At 39.7% G+C, this 20,901-nt stretch overlaps 1 protein-coding gene across 3 annotated transcripts in view; it reads left to right on the top strand.

The window, feature by feature from the left end:
* The first annotated feature begins 4,114 nt into the window (after nt 1-4,114).
* The window catches only part of PNPLA8 (patatin like phospholipase domain containing 8), a 42,492-nt gene continuing 25,705 nt past the window's right edge, over nt 4,115-20,901 (top strand). The window contains exons 1-7 of one of the 3 annotated variants that reach the window (XM_042792468.1): nt 4,115-4,321; nt 5,448-5,518; nt 5,806-6,656; nt 7,599-7,748; nt 8,976-9,127; nt 10,882-10,976; nt 16,221-16,392. In XM_042792468.1, the coding sequence (XP_042648402.1) occupies nt 5,829-6,656; nt 7,599-7,748; nt 8,976-9,127; nt 10,882-10,976; nt 16,221-16,392 (1,397 nt within the window). In that variant the 5' untranslated portion in view covers nt 4,115-4,321; nt 5,448-5,518; nt 5,806-5,828. Of the gene's footprint in view, nt 4,322-4,489; nt 4,714-5,447; nt 6,657-7,598; nt 7,749-8,975; nt 9,128-10,881; nt 10,977-16,220; nt 16,393-20,901 lie in introns of those variants that run through there. The other 2 variants (XM_042792467.1, XM_032999840.2) reach the window with 2 other exon arrangements.

The raw sequence follows: 20,901 nt of genomic DNA, 5'->3' as shown, positions 1-20,901 counted from the left end.
TTGTGTCACCTTCTATAGAGAGGGAGAGCATAAGAAAATATAAAAATTTCATATTTCATAGATCAAGAGAGAGAACCATAGGAAGACAAATTTTGGAACAATTATCTCTGGTAAATATCTAATTTTTATCAAACTGCCTCATAATGCATTATGACTTTCTCTCCAAGTAGCAGTCCAAGACAAACATATAAATGTGAATGCTAGAAACATTTAATGGCATTTAAAAGTATAGCATACATATAAATGAACACAGATAACTCACCTGTAGTATGGACATCACAATACTTTGGCTATAACTTGACAAAAATCACGTACACCAAATAACTCTCTTCCGTTAAAGTAGGAAGATTTACCACAATTTTTGATCTGTAACTTGATTTACAAAAATTTGCATCTTACCTACAAAAGCATGCTTGAACATGTACATTGAGAAAATGCTTCAAAAGCCTTTGATCTTTTAATTAAATTACAGGGATAGCACTCATTAAAATCAAACCACTTTCAGTGTTGCCATAAACTGGAAACTATCCCATTTTAAGGGACTACTCTGACAAAGCTTGAGCACTGGGTATGCAACCTAACAGAGATTAGCAAAAAAAAAAATCAATAATCACAACCAATTCTTGCTTGAGACTTCCCATGAAAAGCATTGAAAGTATTTTTTAAAGTGTCAATGCACAGCACAGGTGGATTCATCTCTCATCTAAAAAGTAGGTGTTTAGTCAAATGGGATGAATCAACTCATCTTTGACTATTAAGAGAGCTTACAGTATTAGCTTAGTTGAAGTGTCTATCTTTTAAATGAATCAATTTGAGCTGATTTCTTCTTAATATCTGCAGTAAAAAAAAGACTAAACTCGCAGAATGATTGAGAAGGTGTGGATGCAGAATTTGTGCCTAGGAATAAATAAATTTATGTTTTCTTTCTCCAGTGTTTTTTAGTACTTTCAGAGAGTTGAGTGGTTGTTTTGAGAAGCTGATGAATCACGGGCCTCTGAACGTGTCAGATCAGACAGGTCTGTTCATCCTCAGGGAGAGCCATGTGGCAAGAACACATGGGTTTGTGATTAGACATGCAATGTGAGATCCTGGAATCTTTTACTTAGGAAAGGTGTGAATTGGCATACCGTTGTACCTATCCCAGTGGTGAGATGAATGCCTGAGCAGGCACAGAAATTTACAAGATTATGGGAAAAAGTGTAAATGTTTAGGAAGGAGCAATGTGTAGCTAAAAGGGATCAGTTGTCACCTACCTCCAATTTGCCAGTCAAAGAAAGGCAGGGTGTGCCCTAGCAGCATGAAGTTTAACACACCAAAGTTCCTTCTTACTGAAGTTGTAGGTCTTGTCCTGCCTAACCCTTTGTTGTCCTAAGAATCCAAGGTAGCCTGTTTAAAGCCAGCTCAGACTGTGGCGTCAGATGGGCCACTCCTTCTTAAGGCATCTGATGAGATCCAACACAGTTTACCACATTGCCACAGGAGTCCTGGGGCTTGCACAAGGGTAGGCACAGCTGGAGAAGCTGCTTAAGCTAACACTGCTATCGTAGTCAAAAACGTACCAGTACTGTGTCACTCTCACAACAGTAAGTGGCCTTCATCTGAAGAAACTCATACAGCAACGGGCAGAAAAAACTCCATGCTTAGCTACATATGGCCCTTAAGACAGACGCCACTCCTGTTTGAGCTATTGGGTTTAAAAGTCAGCTTAACCATGTATAATGAAATCTCCCAATAAATTAAAGAATAACACAAACGTCTTAAAAATAGTAGCCAGGAGAAAACCATCACTAGATAATACAGCCAGATGTGTAGTCATCTACAGCTGAGGCTGACAGATGATATCTGCAGAACAGGCCACTGTAATCCAGAAAGCAGAAACTTTGAAAGCATTGAAGAGAGCAGATGAGCATCTGGGTGTGGGCCACCACTGCCCTGTGCAAAAAGATCCTAGGTAATAGGTGGCTCATGAGCTATTTGTGGCTGCTGAGTACTTCACTGAGGAAATGATACTGGACTACTGCCTTTAAGTTCTACCTTGATACTCTCTTAAGAGTGCAAAACTGTCATTGCATTGGGTTTATGTGGCAAAGTTTTGGTAATGGGGGGACTGCAGGGGTGGCTTCTGTGAGAAGACATCAGAAGCTCCCCTATGTTGGAAGGAGCAAGTTCCAACCAGCTCCAAGATGAACCTGCCGCTAGCCAAAGCTGAGCCAACATATTTAAGAAAGGGCAAAAACTGCCGCGCAACAGCAGCCAGGAGAGAAGATTGCAAATAGATGAGAGAAACAACCCTGCAGCCACCAAGGTCAGTGAAGAAGGAGGAGGAGGAGGTGCTCTGGGTGCCAGAGCAGATATTTCCCTGCAGCCTGTGGTGAAGACCACGGCGAGGCAGGCTGTGCCCCTGCAGCCCATGGAGGTCCATGGTGGAGCAGATCTCCACCTGCAGCCCGGGGAGGACCCCACGCCGGAGCAGGTGGATGTGCCCAAAGGAGGCTGTGACCCCGTGGGAAGCCCACGCTGGAGCAGGCTCCTGGCAGGACCTGTGGCCCCGTGGAGAGAGGAGCCCAGGCTGGAGCAGGTTTGCTGGCAGGACTCGTGACCCTGTGGGGGACCCACGCTGGAGCAGCCTGTTCCTGAAGGACTACATCCCATGGAATGGACCCACACTGGAGCAGTTTGTGAAGAACTGCAACCTGTGGGAAGGACTCATGTTGGAGAGGTCCATGGAGGACTGTCTCTTGTGGGAGGGATCACACGGTGGAGGAGGGGAAGAATGTGAGGAATCTTTCCCCTGACAAAGGAGTGACAGAGGCAAGGTGTGATGAAGTCATGACAACCTCCATTCCCCATCCCCCCTGAGCCGCCCAGGGGGAGGAGGGATCGAAAATCAGGTGTGAAGTTAAGCCTGGGAAAAAGGGAGGGGTGGAGGGAAGGTGGTTTTAAGATTTGGGGTTTATTTCTCACTATTCTACTCTTATTAATTGGCAAGAAATTTTAATTTCCCTAAGATGAGTCTATTTTGCTGATGACGGTACTTTGTGAGTGATCTCCCTGTCCTTATCTCGATCCATGAGCTTTTCATCATTATTTTCTCCCTGTCCTACTGATGAAGTGGGAGCGATAGAGCGGCTTGGTGGGCATGTGGCAGCCACCCAGGGCCAACCCACCACCTTGATAGGAGGCAAAAAAAGAACCACAAATTATTCAGTTAATATACATAAAATATTAAAAATCTGAAGAATGTCTTGCATTGGGAGATGTAGAAAGTTCAATCTGTCCAATTTATAAAAAATACATGGTAATAATTACAACATGCAATGGATATAAATTTTCCTTTGGGGAAGGAAATACCAGGTAATAAAATTAATTTTACTTTTTAATTTATGAGAAAGAACAGGAGCAGATGACTGGAATCTGAAACTACAAATGAACCATTACCCTCCTAATATGCAAGGCAAGGCGTTCATCAGCCTACCGAGGCAGGCTTGCGCATTCACTATCTTTTGCCATCGTCACCATGTGTTTAGGCAGCTTCATAAAAACTGTTATTTAGCCTGGCCGCATAGGCGGGAAGCTCAGAGGCCTGCTGCTGCTCCTCAGTCTGGCTGGGTAATGCCAAGGTGCCTGCTGTACCCTGTCAAACTGATTAACGACACGACACACTCTTTGTCACCTTTCCCCAAGTACTGAGGGGGAAACACATGCGGTGCCCGCACTGAGCGGCTGGAGGAACCAGCCTGAGCAGGGGTTCTCCTTCTCCTTCTCCTTCTCCTACTCCTTCTCCTACTCCTACTCCTTCTCCTACTCCTTCTCCTACTCCTTCTCCTACTCCTTCTCCTACTCCTACTCCTACTCCTACTCCTACTCCTACTCCTACTCCTACTCCTTCTCCTTCTCCTCCTCCCACCAGCCCCACGCTGTTGACGCCCCGCCCGCCCCTAAGGGAGGCCGAGCCACGCCCCGCCCCCGCGTGCCTCTCCGCACGTCACCGCCCCGCCCCCGCCAGCCGCCGGCTCGCGCGCAGGCGCAACAGCCACCGCCACCACCCCGGCGGGGACTTTGCCCCGCCCCACGCCCGGAGAGGCGGAGCGTCTCTCAGCTGTTTCCGGCGTGGCCGGACGGCGGCGCAGGCGCAGTAGCGCTGCTCCGCGCTGCCGGCGTTGCCCCCCCCCCCCCCACCTCCCGCCACTGCCGCTGCCGCCCTCCTGCCCGCTCCGCCGCGGCGGCACCGCGCGGGTCGCGGCCGCCCCGCTCCTGAGGGCGGCCGGCCCGGCCTTGGGAGCCGGAGGAGCCGGAGGAGCCGGGCGCCGCTGCCCTGCAGGTACCCGCTGCCGGGGTGGGCCGCGTTACACTGGGAGGGGGGTGTGCGGGGAGGGGAGGTGGTGAGCGCGTGCCAGGCACGCGGGACTGGCGCGCGTGACGCGGGGTGGGTGGGTGGGTGGATGCGGTCGCGTGACGTGGAGCCGCCGCCGCCTGGCAGGGCCGGGGGCAGAGGGGAACAGGTGGTACAGGCCGGGCCGGGCCTCGCCGCTTGTTTACGCGGCCGCTCTCGAAATCGTTTCTGCGAAATGGCGCAAGGCCGGAACAGACCCCGCTCCCCCACTCGCCCCCCCCCCCCCCCCCCACCCCGGGGGCTCGCCTATATACCGGCCCGGAGCCCCCCGCCGCCCAGCGGGAGTCGGGGCGCAGGTTCGAGCATCCGCTGAGGGACCCGTAAGTAACGACACCGGTGCCTGCGGCGGCGTTGCCTCCGCTGTCGCTGCGGCGTCGGCCCGCGCAGGTGTCAGCCTGCCCGCCTGGCCTGGCCTCCTTCGGCACTTGGCACAGCAGCCGGGGGGGGGGTCTGAGCGACCCATTTAACCAGATAATGGAACCGCTCCCGCGGTCGCAGCACAGCTCCTTGTATGTTGTATCAAACTGTGATCTACCCCAGAAACATCTTTGTTTGCGGAATAAGGATTATATACTGCCCTTCAGCTTTTAGGGTAGCAACGTTTCAGTGAGCTTGTGGCTTTATAGAGAAGCTTTGCTCAAAGAATTGGTGGCCTTTCTCCTCTGGGAGGAGTTCTGCAGGGGGATGGTAATGTAATGATAGTTTAATTTGAAATTCAGTCTCTACTAGATAGTCTGCTAAAGAGATACAATGTTCTCTTATTTGGCAAGCAGTTTTCTATGTGTCATTAAATGCTTTGGACAAGTGTCACATATTGCTCAAGGTAGACTTAAACTGGCCTTTAAGGAATAATATGTTGAAATGAAAATGTTGGGATGGATGACACCACCAAATGTGCTGAGCAGTAAATATCCCTATGAGATTATTTGATTTGAGTGTTCATCTGTCTTCACTGGGAGAATAAATAAGCTGCATCTGCTTTAGGCATCTCTGTGATTTTAGTTTAACTTGTTACTGGTTTGGCGTTTCCAATGTTGTGTTTTTTCTTTTTCAGATAGCACCGTGGTACAAGACTTATTTATTGAAATATTTTCTGCAATGAAGTAGGCAAGCAACATAGAAAAGGTGTAATTATTTATAAGTAATGACAGTTCATTTATCTTTAGACGCATATTTGTTCTTTGTGATTAACCCAAAAAGTCTTTGGTGGAAGCAAAGAAACAAATACCTGTATTTGTATAGACCTAAAGTTTGCTGGAGGATAAATCATGCCGTTCACCCGAGAGTTTTTCATACAAGTGAGCCTCGGTGTAAATGGGCCAGAAGCAGAACATTTTGGTATAATAAATACATTTACAGCCATGACTTTTTATACTACAGAGTTTCTAAACTATTAACTTCTTCTTCCAAAGGACTTACAAAAGTGAGCAATCGCATGTCACGAATTAGGAATACTCTAGAATCTGTTTCAAAGGCAGTGTCTGGCACTCACAGTGAACTGGTTTCACGGATAGCTCAATTAAAGTCACACTCAGGTACTCTGGGAAAAGCAAATAAAAGTAATGCAGATGCAAGTAACACCAATGCAAATCTAGAAAATGATAAACAAGTCACAGATGCCAGAACTTGGGAGGATTGCGACAGAGGCCCAGCTGCAAAGAAATCCACGTGTGCAAATAAGAACTTGGACTCTATGTTGGTAAGCTCAAGTGGCACTTATCAAGATTCTCCAGAAGATTCAGCGTCTACTGAAAACTACCTTTTTCATGTAAGCTACTTTTCTACAAATTTTGGAGAGACTTACAACTTCATAGCTGATCATATCAACTGGTACTTTAATAATAAGTCTGTTATGGATCAAGAGAAAAAAAGGAATGCTTTATTACAGGACTCTAAAAGTGAAGAGAGAGATAAGCTTGATTCATCAGAAGATACTGTAATGAGTGAAGAAAAGACAGCGGATTCAGCAGCTGCTCTAGCTCATGAAGCAGAGAATCTGGGTGCTGAAAAGACAAATACTGCTCTTCCTATTTCCACTAAAAAAAGCATTGCAAACTTTCTTTCATCTCCCAGTAACAGTGTACAAGCTTTTGTAGACAGTTACATTGGTGGGTTGGTTCCCAAGTTAAGATCCGATACAAAAGTTGTTTCACAAGAAAAGAGTAAAGAGCCAGAAGTGCTTGAGAAGGATGAAGAGGACAAAGTGAAAGAGGCTAAGACCACAGAAGAGCGGGAAAAGCATTTGTCTCTTCAGAGAGAAAAGGTAAGTCTTTGTGTAGTGCTACCTCTCTATATTATTTCTGCGTGTATATATGTGTGTATGTACCTACAAGTAAACTTACATATGCATATATATGCACATACTTACATGAATAACTATATACCTATGTGTGTATTTACATACATATAAGTACATATATGTACACATACATTTACATATGTACATACATATAAGTATATACTTATATGCACATATATAGAAACTATGTACATATATAGTTTATGTACTTTAAGTATATATACATACATATACACTTGTAAGTGCATATATGTACTTACATACATACACTTACACATATATAAGTATATATTATACATGTATAAGTGTATATTTATATATGTGTCTATATAAGTATGTATATGCATATGTGACGTGTGTAAATGTATATAAGTATGTATATACATACTTATATAAGTATATATTATATACATAAGTATATATGCATACGTATATATACTTCTTGTAATATGTAAATATAAGTTTATGTATAAAGTATATATATGTATATACACATATGTGTGTGTGTAGTATATACATATATTTAGTTCACATACATGTGGAAAGAGTACATAAATATAGAGAGATCCAGTTGCTTTGTTTTGGTTGTAGTTATAGTAACCTTATGGTCCAAATACTGTCATTTCAGAGTTGCTCTGAAAATACATGAGTACATGCTGATACGTGTTTGTTCGGTGTGTTATTGCTGCGAGCTGCCTTTATGTATTTTTCTAGTAAACAAAGAATAAAAAAGTTGCCTGTTTACGTTTAAGCAATGCTTACTTGGAGCCTGTAGCAGATCTCTGTTACAACATGCTGTTCATTACTTCTGAGAAATCTTAAAATAAGTTTGGAATAGTCTTGATAAGTCTTACACATTTCTTACAGTAATTTTTATGTTATTTGTATAACTCTGTCTTTTTTTAGATTATTGCAAGAGTAAGTATTGATAACAGGACTCGAGCTTTAGTGCAAGCCCTGCGAAGATCCTCTAATCGAAGAGTCTGTATCAGCAGGGTTGAAGAGCTGACCTATCATCTTCTAGAATTTCCAGAGAGCAGAGGAGTTGCAATTAAGGTGCAGTCTTTATGCTTAGACAAAAAATAACTGACAGATATTTGACACGGAATAGCATAAAAGTTTCTTCTGTGCTTTTGTGGGCCAGTCATATTTTCTATTTGTAAAGATTACAATGTGAATGTTTCTTTTTATAGCTATTTTTTTAGCTGGTTCAAGCAAATTCATACGCCAAACGATCAGTAGTTTAGCTAAAGGCTCTTAAGATTGCAGTGTTTAATTTAGAAGCCCACAGCATTGTCATGTGGATAGATAGTATAGCTTGTTCTAGTGGTAGACAAAGGTCGTACACTGTGTCCTCTGTCGCAATCGACCAGTTGGGAGTGTACGGTACAGTTGATCTGCATGTGCACAACAGTTTTTATGCTTGTTTGCATGCTTCCTTCGAGGAGAGATGACGAGTGGAGTATAACCATCAAATAAGTTCATGTAATTAGTCTTATTCTCTTTCCTGCAGTGAGGGGACAGGAGGTGGGTGGTAGACTATTCTAGCATTACTAGCCAAATCACAGCATTTTTAGTCTTGTGCCTTTTTCCATAAGATGTGACAGAGGTGTGACGTAGATTGTAGGATTTCTGGAAAAGAGATCTTTGGGAATGGAGTGCAGGCCAGATGAATCATCCGGGCGGGGTACAAGTCAGGCATCCACATAAATAGATGTGAATTACTTTATTATGAAAGGGTACACTCACTATTCTCATCTTGATTATAATACTCTGTATATTTGTGATAATAATTGTACATTTTAAAATTATTCAGTGTGAGGAAGAATCTGAATTTTTGTTTTGTTTTAATATTAGTGTACGTGGAAGACATTTCCTGTTTTGAAGCAGTGTGATACTTATTCTGCAAAATGTGGGCTTTTAGCTGTACTTGGTGTGCTCCATACTTGAGTTTATATTTGGCCAATGAGATAGTAAAAGTCAGTAAAACCAAACTGCTGGTAAACACAGCTTTTCTAGCTATTTGTAAGTTTTACGTTTCACCTTGATTGTTTAATTCTGATAGGTAGCTACTTTAGCAAGATGTGTACAATATAATATTGGAGTCCGTCCTTTCCCTTGTTAGAGAGAGAGAGATGGGTGAATACAGATTTAAGGAAGTTTTCCTCTGAGTTTAACTAATATATTACTTGTATACTTAAATGCCAGACCAGTAAATTTAAGCATGGATTATTTTGGTATAAACATATATCTAGAATTAAGTATCTTTGTATTTATCAATAGGAAAAATTAATCCCGTGCCTATTGCGACTGAGACAGGCAAATGACGAAAGTCTTCAGGCTGCCGTTAGAGAGACTTTAGCTATAATTGGATATACAGACCCTGTGAAAGGCTGGGGAATTCGAGTCCTTGCTATTGATGGAGGAGGAACAAGGTAAAACCTCTGGTTTATTTATATACTTGTAGCCTTTTCCATACTGTAACTCAAAATTTTTGTTTCTCTTTGATAAGCTTATGCCCAAAGATGCAATTTATGATTTACAGTTGTGTTACATTTGACTGTCCAAGTGATGGGTATTATTTTTGTATGCATTTGTGCTTAAATTTCTATGCATTTATAGTCCTATGACACTGAAATTACCCATTTAAAGTTGGTTACACACTTAAGCGCTTGGATTGTCTCATTCGCCTTTTGGAAGTAAATTAAATGGTTAGTTGAGTTAATGTGCTCACAAGTTTAATCTCAGAAATACAAAATTATTGTGAAATGCTAGAAATAGTTTATACTGTTACGATTGTGTTGTCTTGTACTTCTATGGAGGGTGACCTGCCTTAGCAGGACTAGTCTCATATGAAAGAATGAATAGGCTAGTGGTGAAAGCTATCCATGCTGTTGATTTTTATTTCTTATACAACTAATGCTTTTTTTTTTATTTAATTTGTGCACCACATGTCCTTAATTACACGTCCTCTAGTTCTACGTGAATTTATGCACCTACCATAATTTGTAAAGAGTAGTAGCAAAAGCCTATTCATTAAATTTGAAGTCTGATGTTTACTAAAAGCTGTGTTTTCAGACATATTTGAAGAAATCTTGTTGGTAAATATTTACTGATTTACAAATCTTTATTGGTAGAAAGTCAAGTATGAAGTCATTGCAGGAATACAGTTTCACAAACTTGTTGTTTCCCCATAGTATTTCTTTACTTGCATCAAAGTACGTTGCCTTCAATGAGTAAGTGTATGTTACAACTTCAACGTTTGTATTTCCAAAAGTTCATGGTAAACCATAAAGATTTTACAAAGTAGAAAGGAGGATGTTTCACAGATGATGGCATGATGCCTGTATGTATAAATAAAGTGTGTTAATTTTTCTTGTTAGATTTCTAGGGGAATAACATCATAAGACACCTTACCTTTAGAAAGCAGTATCTCTATCTATGACACTAAATGAAGCAAGTCCAGAGAGTAAGCCTGCGTACTGACTACTGGCTGCTGTGCCACTTAATTGGTGGTGTTCAGCTGGTTATAGTTTTGGCCTGGGTTGGCAACTCCTCTTCGCACAAGCTGGGACAGATTTGGATGCACCATGCGGGTGGTGCCGTGCTCAGCAGAATGTGTTGGCAAGATGGTTTGGTGCTTCTTTTGTCACATGCAGTTCTCTAGCTCTAGCCCAGCAGAGTCACTGCCTCTGCGTGCCGGATACTGTGTTTCATGCTATAGAAGCCTAAGTTTGGTGATGTGGAATGCATCTCTCCCATTACTTCAGGCACATTGAATTGAGGCAAAAAAAAAAAAAAAAACACAGACAAAAAACTACTGTGCCCCAAGGGGCATTATATAGCCATGTTAAACCCAAACTTTAAGTGCTGAGTGGTATAGATGCAGCTAAAATCTGTCCTGAGTCTACAGCCACAGAAGATGATCGTCCCTGAGCCTTTCCTACAAAACAACAGTATGGCTGCAGCTGTTGAGTACTATTTTTGATATACCTGAGTATGTCAGTTATATTTAGTATTGATCATTCCATTTTTGTATTCTGCTATTCTTTCATTCCTTGAAGTATTCAGGATTCTTACTGTTGTAGTTACGTGATTATAATTAGTTATAATTAAGCAAAGATGGGCTTAATTAGAGCTATGTAAGATAAGACTGCCATTGTATGTAAAGGGAATTCTTGTGTTTCAGGGGTTTAGTTGCACTTCAGACTTTACGGAAACTGGAAGAACTAACTGGAAAGCCTGTTCATCAACTTTTTGACTACATATGTGGTGTAAGCACAGGTAATTGTTAAAACATAAGTTGGAATTTTGCTATCAATATAGTAAACAAAGTCTGAGAATAAATGTAGATTTTGTAGAACTTGCTGTTTTTTTACTTTGAGTATAATCTGGGAAAGTACAGGTATGATTTCTAAAGTCTTTTTTCTTCTGAGTAAGAACTTTGGGTGATTCATGATATGCTTTTAACTTAAAACTAATTTGTCATTTTTTCAGTGAATGTGAAACCTTCATTTTGCACCCAGATACAAATCTCTTAGACTTTTATGGGGCATTACAGAAAACTAAGGTAACATCCTTCAGGGACTGATACTGGGCCAGTAAGTTTTTCTGTCTTTATTAATGACCTGCACAGTGTGACAGAGTGTGCCTGCAGCAAGGTCTTGGATGATCTAAATTAGAGGAAGTGGTCAGTACAGAGGTGCCCTCTGTTTGGATTGGCCTGTACAGGCTGGAGAAATGGCTTGACAGGAACCACCTAAGGTTGAATAAAGCCACATACAAAGCCCTTCATCTGAGGTGGGCTGACTGGCTAGAAACCAGCTGTGCAGAAAAAGACGTGGTCTTGTTGAACATGAATCATCAGTGTACCCCTGCAGCAAAGCAAGCTGACCGCATACTGGCTTGTATGCACAAGAACATACCCAACAGATTACGGGCCTCTGTTTGGCCAGTTTTTGTCTAGTTTCAAACTCCTCAGTAAACCCTTAATCTGTTGGATATGTTTTCATATATGCTGAGTGCATCTGGCACAGGGCCAAGAGATGTTCAGGGGACTGGAGCTCATGACATATATAGGGAGAGAGTGCAAAAACTGGGTTTATTCAGCCTGGAGAAGGTTAAGGAGAAGCCTTATTGCTGTTTCAAGTAATGGGAAAATACAGAGAAGATGGAGCTAGACTCTTCCTGAGTGTGCATTATGATAGGAGAAAAGCCAACAGAGAAGTTGGAATACAGGAAGTTACAATTGGGTATAAGGAATCATGTTTTCCTTGCAATGATGGTCAGACAGTGGAAAGGAGTTGCCTGAACAGGCTGTGGAATCTCCATCCCTGGAGATACTCAACTCAACCAAACAGGTCCTGAGTAACTTGTTCTAATTGAACCTGTTTTAACTAGAGGTTGGACTAGATGACCTCTAGAGGTTCCTCCCAGCCTTAATTACTCTTGTGACTCAATGATGTTACTCCTCCCTAGGAAGCAGGAAACACTAAAGCGTAAGTTTCTTTTAGAAAGACAGTCATCTCTTTCAGAAATGATGCTAGAGCAGTAGCAGCATAATGCTGATTTCTGACATAAGAGATACGTTGTAGTTCAGTTTCCTTTAGACACGCACATTCTTCAATTTTTTTTTTGCACTATACTTCTATTCCATACGGTTTAATTCAGAAATAACATTAAATGCAGATCACCATGAGTAGGTATAATGTTCATGTTTCCAGAGATCTGCTTAATAGGCTCAAAATAGTAGAGAAGAGGAGAATGTTTAGGTCTACCAGAAAGAATTTGTTTGTGGGCACAATATAGTTCCCTGCTTTACATTTTTAATAGTCTTTGAAAAGAATCCTTTGTTAGTTAATTTAGAAGTGGTTGTTTCTTTGGAAGATAGTTTCACTACAAAACACTTCTCTAATGTCTCTGTCAGCCTTAATAAAGGTATTTTATCTTTGATTGAAAGGCCTGGTGTTCTTAATTCGATCCCACTACTCTGATTAGAACTAACTTTATTCTTCACCAGATTTTGTAACTGGTAGTAAGTACTTAACCTGCTCTTTTAAGCTTTGTTTATGCTATCGAGCTGTTGTCTGCAGTAGTCCAGCTTGCAATAAAGGGTAACAAGACATGGCTGGGAGAGGTTATACATACCTGTCAGTGTGTGCTAGCAGTGTGCTTTACCATTTCAGTTTGTGTTCAGTTTGCAGAAGCTGGACTGATGCATCAAATGATAGGAAGAATGCCTCTTGTCCATTACGATTCTCTTTTTTTTTTCTTTTTTTTTTTTTTTTTCCCTGATATGCTTTTCATATCTCTTGTTTAGCTGTTTTGCCTTTGAGGTTTAGCAATAATCAGTTTGCTGTGAATTCAGAATCACAGAGTCTGTCTTTGTAGTTAGCTTCCCTGTACTTCTCTTCACTGGTCCTCATAGGGTGTAAATGTAGGCAGTCACAGAGAAAGATCACTATAATGATGCTGTAATGAGCTCAGCATACTTGGGTCACTTGCCAGTTGCTGAGCACAATACCTGGGCATGGAAGCACCAGAAGATCTGCAAGCACATACAATACAGTGATGGCCATTGAACTTTTTTTATGGGGAACCAAGTTAATGTAAGTTCTGTATTGGGTTTGTGCCTGTTCTGTGCAAAAATCCAAAGATGAAAACAAGGCAGTTGAGAGGAGGAGGTGCCATTGCCCCATGAACTGAGCTGCTGGGAGTTCTGTAAGTGAGGGTGATTGTCACTTCTCTAGAGTATGACATGCTTTCATATATGCCCAGAGCACTTAACCCACTGTGGACAACTTCTCTGCAGATATGCTGTGGATGTGGCTTGTAAGTTCTTTTCACTGCTCATGTCATCTCCCAGTACATCAAAGGTACTTTTCAATAGTGGTGCACTTACAATTCAGTCACAGGGAGCAGTTTATAACATCAAGAGTATGTGATCAGCAAAGTGCATACTACCACATTTTCAAATATGCTGGCCTGCTCCAAGAATTTTAAAAATACATTTTTTTCTCAAATTTCTGTACTGAGCTAGTAATTAGTGACATTCAGATGCATCGTATGAGGGATTTGATCATTGACATACTGTGATCAAACGTGCTCTAAGCATACTGTTTTCCAGTGCAATGTACTACAAAGACATCTGAATTGTACAGGTCTCTTTGATCATATAGTTTTGGATGTATGTGAAGTTTGCATAAGGACTTCACATAAGGATATTCTCCCAAAATATTCATCCCAGTTTGTTAAGAACAGCATAGAGCTAGTGCTTTCAGTAATGTGCAGATGAGGAGCCTCCTTAAACAAAGCTGGCATCTCCTCCTGTTGATTTTTTTTGCTTATGATGTCTTTCCAGTTTTGAAATGCATTTTGAAAATCTTTCTGATGGAAGAAGTATTTTTTTCAGGAGGACTCATGAATAAGTCAAGTCATTGTATTGTAGAGCTGGAAGCATCCTTAGGAGGTTATCTCATTTCCCAACAGAAGGAGCAGCTGTGTGTATTCCACTATTGACAATTTTCTAAGATTTTGAATCATGTCAGACCTTTTCAGAAAAATCTGTGCTAGTGCTTTGCTCTCTTTCCATTTGGTGAAAAAATCCAGATGTTTAATGTGGATCTTCCTGTTGCAGTTCAAATTTGTTTCCCCTTGTCCTGACTCCCCATGAACATAGATAACACATTCTTTCTGTTCTCTTTGCAGCAGCCTTCTGTGCGTTTAAAGGCTTTTGTCATAGCCTTTACAGACTGATTTCCTTGACCTGTGATTGTTTTGGGAGGATGTTTTTGTGTGATTTTTCTTTTTCTCAATTGGTCCATGTCTTTTTTGAAGAATGTCATTCAGGTTGAGGTATAGCACTTCAGCTGAAGTCTGACTAGTACTGATAAAGAAGGGAATACTTTTGTCTTTCAGGTTATATTCTTGCCTATCTTGTGTCTTAGTAGACAGCTGTATCCCTGTGTTCTTCAAGATATGCTACTTTGACTCCCAGAGTTTGTTTAGGTATTTTTTCCTCCTGAAGTGTTGGCTGTCGAGGCTGAGATGGTGTCTGGAGTGTAGAGGTCTGTGATACAGAGCAGGAGGTGATAGAAGCATCAGAAACTATTTTCACTGGACTGTCTGATAGAGCCTGCACTATATATTTGATTTGGGCCTTACTCTCCTGCGAGTGTCTTGTTACCATTCAGCAGGTTTCAGCCAAGCCCTTTAGTGTGTACCTTGACTCTGATATTATCTACTGCCACTTGTGTGTCGATGCAGACTGTGGTTTTTGGTGTTCTTTCTTAGGAGGTGAAGTGAAAATGAGTGTGCATTTGGTATGAATTTTGGCTCTTCATCTTTGAAACTGTTCACCAAAATAGCAAATGCATGGTATTGTAGAATTGGTGCTGGAGAGTTAAGAAGAAAAGAAGGTAGCAAAGGATTTGCATGACTCAGGAAAATGGCATTTCTCTGCTGCTGGATTTTTGGTCTGTGCTGAAAACAGGTGTTTGGTGATTTGATGGTTGAGTAAATTTCTCTTGATGAAACCTTGATGTGTCAAGTAGGCCCAGGTTATACTAAGCATGTGTGCTGCATTTTAAAAAATTTGAGACCATCAATCCACTGACACTAAGCTATCATGGTGGGGTTTGTGAGACTGAGGGAAGCTTGGAAGTCATGTTTCCTTTAAAGCCATCTGTAACTTTCTTTATGTATTTCTTCCTGCATATGTGTTTTATTCTTACTATGTTTCAAGAATTTACTGCTTTTCAAATTAATCTTATTCAAACCTATTGCATTCATTTCCAAATTGGGAAAAATCAATGTGTCGTAATTATTCCTAATACTTAATTACATGTCCTCATAGTATTGCACAATTAGATATAAAGGTTGTATATGTCCCTTTCAGTTTAATATATCTAAGAATTGTAGTGATACATCAATCATATTTTTCCACAGTCTTTTGAATGGTATTCTGCAACCATGCTTTTTGGATACTGTTGTTTTGTTCCTACAAGGATAGGTCATAATTTTTTTAGGCACACACTAGATGGCAGCATGTATGAGTGACTAATTGTAAATGGTTGCAACCAAATTTATTCCGAAGTAGTCAGAACTCTCTTCTTTTTACAGAATTTTCCTAGAATCTTCCTTTACCGACTCACTTAACCAGATAGCAAGTAATGCTCCAAATACATTTTTAAATAGATTTGTCTTATTCATTTCTCTTTTCAGATAAAGCAGTGGATTTAATTTGCTTTCTGCCATATCCTTGTTTGCAGGGATTAAATCTGCAAAAAGTGAAATAATGTCATTTTTCAATTTAGTTCTGGTTTTGAAAGTAGACTCTTTCTATCTTCTATATGTCCTTTTAAAACGTAGCTTGTGATCTCTGAACAGGAATTTAGTGATATAAATGTCAGTTAATCTTCCCTTTTCAAGACAGATATTTTGCTAACCTATGAACTACACTAAATGGTAATCCATCTTGATAATTTTACTCCAGGCTATAATTTACATTTCAAAATATTTCTTTTTCAGGAGCTATATTAGCTTTTATGTTGGGTTTGTTCCATATCCCTCTGGATGATTGTGAAGAACTGTATCGCAAATTAGGATCAGATGTTTTTAAGCAGAATGTCATTGTTGGAACAGTCAAAATGGGTTGGAGCCATGCCTTTTATGATAGTGATATATGGGAAAAACTGCTCAAGTAAGTAAAAAATGATCAGGTGAAAAATAATTAGCATAATGTGTGAGAGCCTTCAGCTTTGTTAATGTTTCACTGTTAAGAAAATTCTTAAAACAACTAGAAAGGATTAGCATATACTCTTATCTTTTGAAATAGCTGTTTTCATGTTTACCAAAACATTTAAAGCCTTTAATGTAATGATTTCTGTTTCTGGAGAATAAAGTGAGCTTTATTGCACTGATTTCTGATTATATTCCTGTATGCTTGCCAGCTCTGCTTGATCTGACTCATTATAGATCTGCTACAAATTTTACTAGCCACCTGCTGTGCCTTTTTTCTTATAGGAGACATGATGAGAAATGATGTGCTGTAGTAGGGATTTTTAATCGTAGCTGCTATATTGAAGGGATTTGTCCTTTGCACCATTCTTTGAAAAGAAAAATGAGCTGTAAGGATTGCAATGAAAAGCTATCTGCAGTGTCAGAGTTGCCTGTGAAATAGTATTTCTTCATAGATATGTATACAAATGCATTAATGGCTATTTGAGAAAAGTAACTGGAAGAAATTATTATATTACAAGTTTTATTACTTAGTTTTATTTATCTGTACTTGTATTGATCGTTCTGTTGTTTGTAATATTTAGCAAACTAATGTCATAGTTTCCCAAACAATGTGAGCTGGCACTGCTACTGAAAGAACTGAAACAACCTTCTCTGAAAGCAAATGCAAAATGGTAAAAAGTTTCTTTGGACAAGTAATTAAAAGTTCCTCTGGGAACACGATTAATGTGTGTTATAGGATTGAAAGAGTTTTTCTGGACGTTATAGTGGGAATACCTGTTCTGCCTGAGTTTTGAGCATCTCACTCTTTTGCTGAAGTGGAGAGGCTTCCAAGAGCTCCTGTGTGCTCCTGGATGTTTTCAGGAATAAGTGTGTTTATCAAATTAGTATCATAAGTTTTTCTTCTCAGATATCTGGAGTTCCTCTTCTTTTAGAAAAGAGATTTTTTTCTCTGCTGTCCTTCTTTTCCTTCCCTGCCCAACTAAGAGAAGTCTTGTGAAAATCAGAATTACCTCATGTGAAAGTATTTTACATGCCTTTAAAATACTGTTATTCTTTGCAGCTACACGAAATGCATTAGGGAGGTAAAGCACTCCTGTGCAGTGAATAGAAACCAGGCAATTACTATATTATCTGTAGATTAAATAAAAACTTAAGTTTACTGATGAACAAATTACTTTTTGTTGACCTAATTCTGCAGTGTTGAAGCTATGCCTACACAACATTTTACTGAAACAGGGATTCCTGCAGGCTTCCTTGTGGCATGGAAGCCTACAACTAAGAAGGGAATTGAAAGGTTATATAGCATCTCTTTATGGCAATAAGAAGGTCAGGTCTAACTTTCAGTCATTGCAGGGGAAAACTGTATTTTGTTTTAAATTTAAAAGCCTTGTGCTGGATGGATTATTTTTTTTTGGTTGTTTAAATGGTATTAGACTTGTCAGTCTTCCTTAAAATAGAGTATCTGTTTGCAGTATACAGGCATGCAATATACATTTAGACCTACCACAATATTGATGGTATTACTTTGACAGAAAGTATTCTTATTGAAAATAATTAAGCTAATGTTGCATTAGGCTAATGTTGTGTGCATTCATGAGGCATACTATAAATTCCATTTCAGAAAAATGCAACTAATTTTGATTAAGTAACTTTTTATTCTCAGTGCTGTAGGGAATTGATTTTTATTTTTTATGTGTATGTTTATTTTAACTCTTCTTATGTATTCCTTGAAATACAATTTGACGGCTGCTTTTAATCAGTTACTTTTATTACTTTGTGCAGAAAAGTATATTTACCATACATCGGTCTATATAATGCTATATTGAAGTGCATTTGTAAGAAGAACCTAGCTTACAGTTCCAAGTTTTCTGTTTTCTTTCAACTGTAGTTTACATATACAATTTTATTCTTTCATAAGTTCTTAGAAACTACTGGAGAAATTTGGTGAGCAGCTAGGGGTTTTCACAAGCTAACTACAATGCCATACTGGGAGTTAGTAATCTTGAGAGTCAGTCAAGCACCTTATAGAGGGTAGGGTAGAAGTTACGCGTTCTCTGTTGGTAGGAAAATGGATAATGCATGTGTTTGGGATTACAAGTAATAATACTGCAGACCAGTATTTGTTGTGTATATTGAAGTATAAATTGTGACTGCTCTCCAGTGACTAGGCAGACAACACGTTCTGTACTAGTTAGTCACTCCAGACACACTTAACAGATTTTGCAGCGTTATCAGTGAAATGTTCTGTATCCTTATGAAATGTGAAATAAAAGTTTCTCCTGTGGGTTTCGTAAAAATGTGATAGTTTCCTGGAACTTTTGTTGTTGTTGGAAGGGGCTAAAAGTTACAGTTTTGCCTTCCAAATTGAATGCTCTTTCTCCAGACTATTTGATTGCACCCTGGCTGTAGCCCATAAGAATGTTCCTTTAAGTATCCGGTGGGCGATATGTTTTTCATAGCACTGCTGAAAACAGTGTTGCAATATTAGTGACTTGAAGCAGTGAAAGAGCAACATTTGTAAAGGAGAGGTGTTGTTTAGGTAGGTCATGTCTAGAGGACAGGTCACAGACAGATACAAACAAAGCAGATACATGGGAAAAATACGATAACAAATAAAATTATGTGTAAAGTAATAACCCATGATTGGGAAAATGTAAAACGCTTACAGCATTTAAGCTACCTTTAATATCAGAAGTGATTTGGGTGTTGTCATGGACAGTTTAATGAAACATCTGTATGCTTGTGGTCAAACGAGATAATTTAGTGTGTGACAGTTGGGACTGAAAATACAGAAAATACTATAATGGCATTATATTAATCCATAATACAGTTTAATTTAAAATACTATTTACAGTCCCGGTTACCCCCTTTTAGATGATGTTTCTGTTGCAAGATTGGTAAAAAATAGGCAGTGATGTAAAGATGACTGACACAAAGGAATTAGGACTCTTCACTGTTAAAAAAAGCAAACAAGTTAAAGCAGTAATTTGAGATAATAAGATATCTTGAGAATTACCATTCTCATCTTTTCAAGAACAAGTGACTATTGAATAAAATTAGAATTAGGAGACTTTCTCTTTTAACACAGTATGTGAATTAACTCTGGAACTGTGTTGTGACTTCAGTAAAGAAAATAATTGAACAGTAACGCTTGAAAAAGACATTTATATAATATGCAATCACAGTATCAATGCTAGCAGCAAAACTAAAATAAATTTGGAGGTGATAGTAAACTTTTCTCTTTAGACCTTAATGCCTAAAGCTGCATAATAGTTAATGGATTTCTTGTACCTACTCTGAAGCATCAGTTCCTGGACTTCCTAAGAAACATGAGAAAATAATGATTCAGTCTGACAGTTCCTGTACTAAAGCAGTGGATATTGCTGTACAGTTTTTTTAATCTTTGTATTCGGGGTTTGGGAAAAAATATCTAATACAGATGTTTAGGAAGAAGTAGATGAAAGTGATACAAATCAGTAGATGTCTTTCATATCTCACCTCTGTCAGTCTCATCTTTTATTTTTGTATATTCCTATTTCATGGTTCTGTGTGCCTTCGTCTCCTGTAATCGATTAGTAAGTGCAGATGGCACTCCTCCCCTTCTCGCTGGTGACTGAGAGACTGGAATTAATGCATTTATTGGGAAAAATAAACCAGCACTATTGATGTAAGAATTGTCAGCAGCAGTCTTCAATCATAGGACTAGAAACTGTCTCCCTTTATTCCTCCCTCTCAAGGACACGTACACAGCCATTGTTCGGGCACAGATATCCACTAGTGGAACAGTTAATTGTTCTATCTTCAAATACAGTTTACAGCCTACATTGAGGACTACTGCTATTGTAACATATAAAGCTTCTTTTAGCTTGTGACCTGATTAGAGTGATAAAGGTGTTGGTTTTTAACAGTGGAGTCACTACTACCTGCTGTCGCAGTAGTGTGAGCTATAGATGGGCAACCTCTGAAAAACAGATGGAATCACCTTACTTAAAAAATGTGGTGATACTGAAAACCATCTTTGCAGAATAAGGTAGATGCACCACCTGTGTTTGTGTGGGCTAAGTTCAAGGGGAGGAAGAAAACTTGCTGATTTAAATAAAAGCCTGTTTGGAATCGTTTTGGATGAGCGCCCACTCTGTAGAGCTTTATACCTCAACTGTAAGCAAATCCAAGTTGAAATAGATGCTGATACGAGATTATTGGCTAGCATGCTGATATCCTTCAGTCTCCTGCACTATGCAGGAAGGCTGCCTTCTAGTTAATAATTAGAATACTGACCCTAACGCTGATGGTATGGTAAATAACAATGCTGACCATTCGTGTGATTTCACTGTCAGATTTATAAAAATATATGCATATGAAAAAATTCTACCTCAAAAAGGCATGTTAAATGCATATGGAATTTCTGTTATGGAAGATTATGTGTAAATGTTTTCACTGTCTTCTAAATCATGTAGAATGGTGTCTG

This window comes from Tyto alba, unplaced genomic scaffold (genome assembly GCF_018691265.1).
Source record: "Tyto alba isolate M040663 unplaced genomic scaffold, T.alba_DEE_v4.0 Super-Scaffold_2, whole genome shotgun sequence".
Classification (NCBI taxonomy): domain Eukaryota; kingdom Metazoa; phylum Chordata; class Aves; order Strigiformes; family Tytonidae; genus Tyto; species Tyto alba.
The sequence above is the reverse complement of the archived record's forward strand: the minus strand, read 5'-3'. Positions and strand labels throughout refer to the sequence as shown.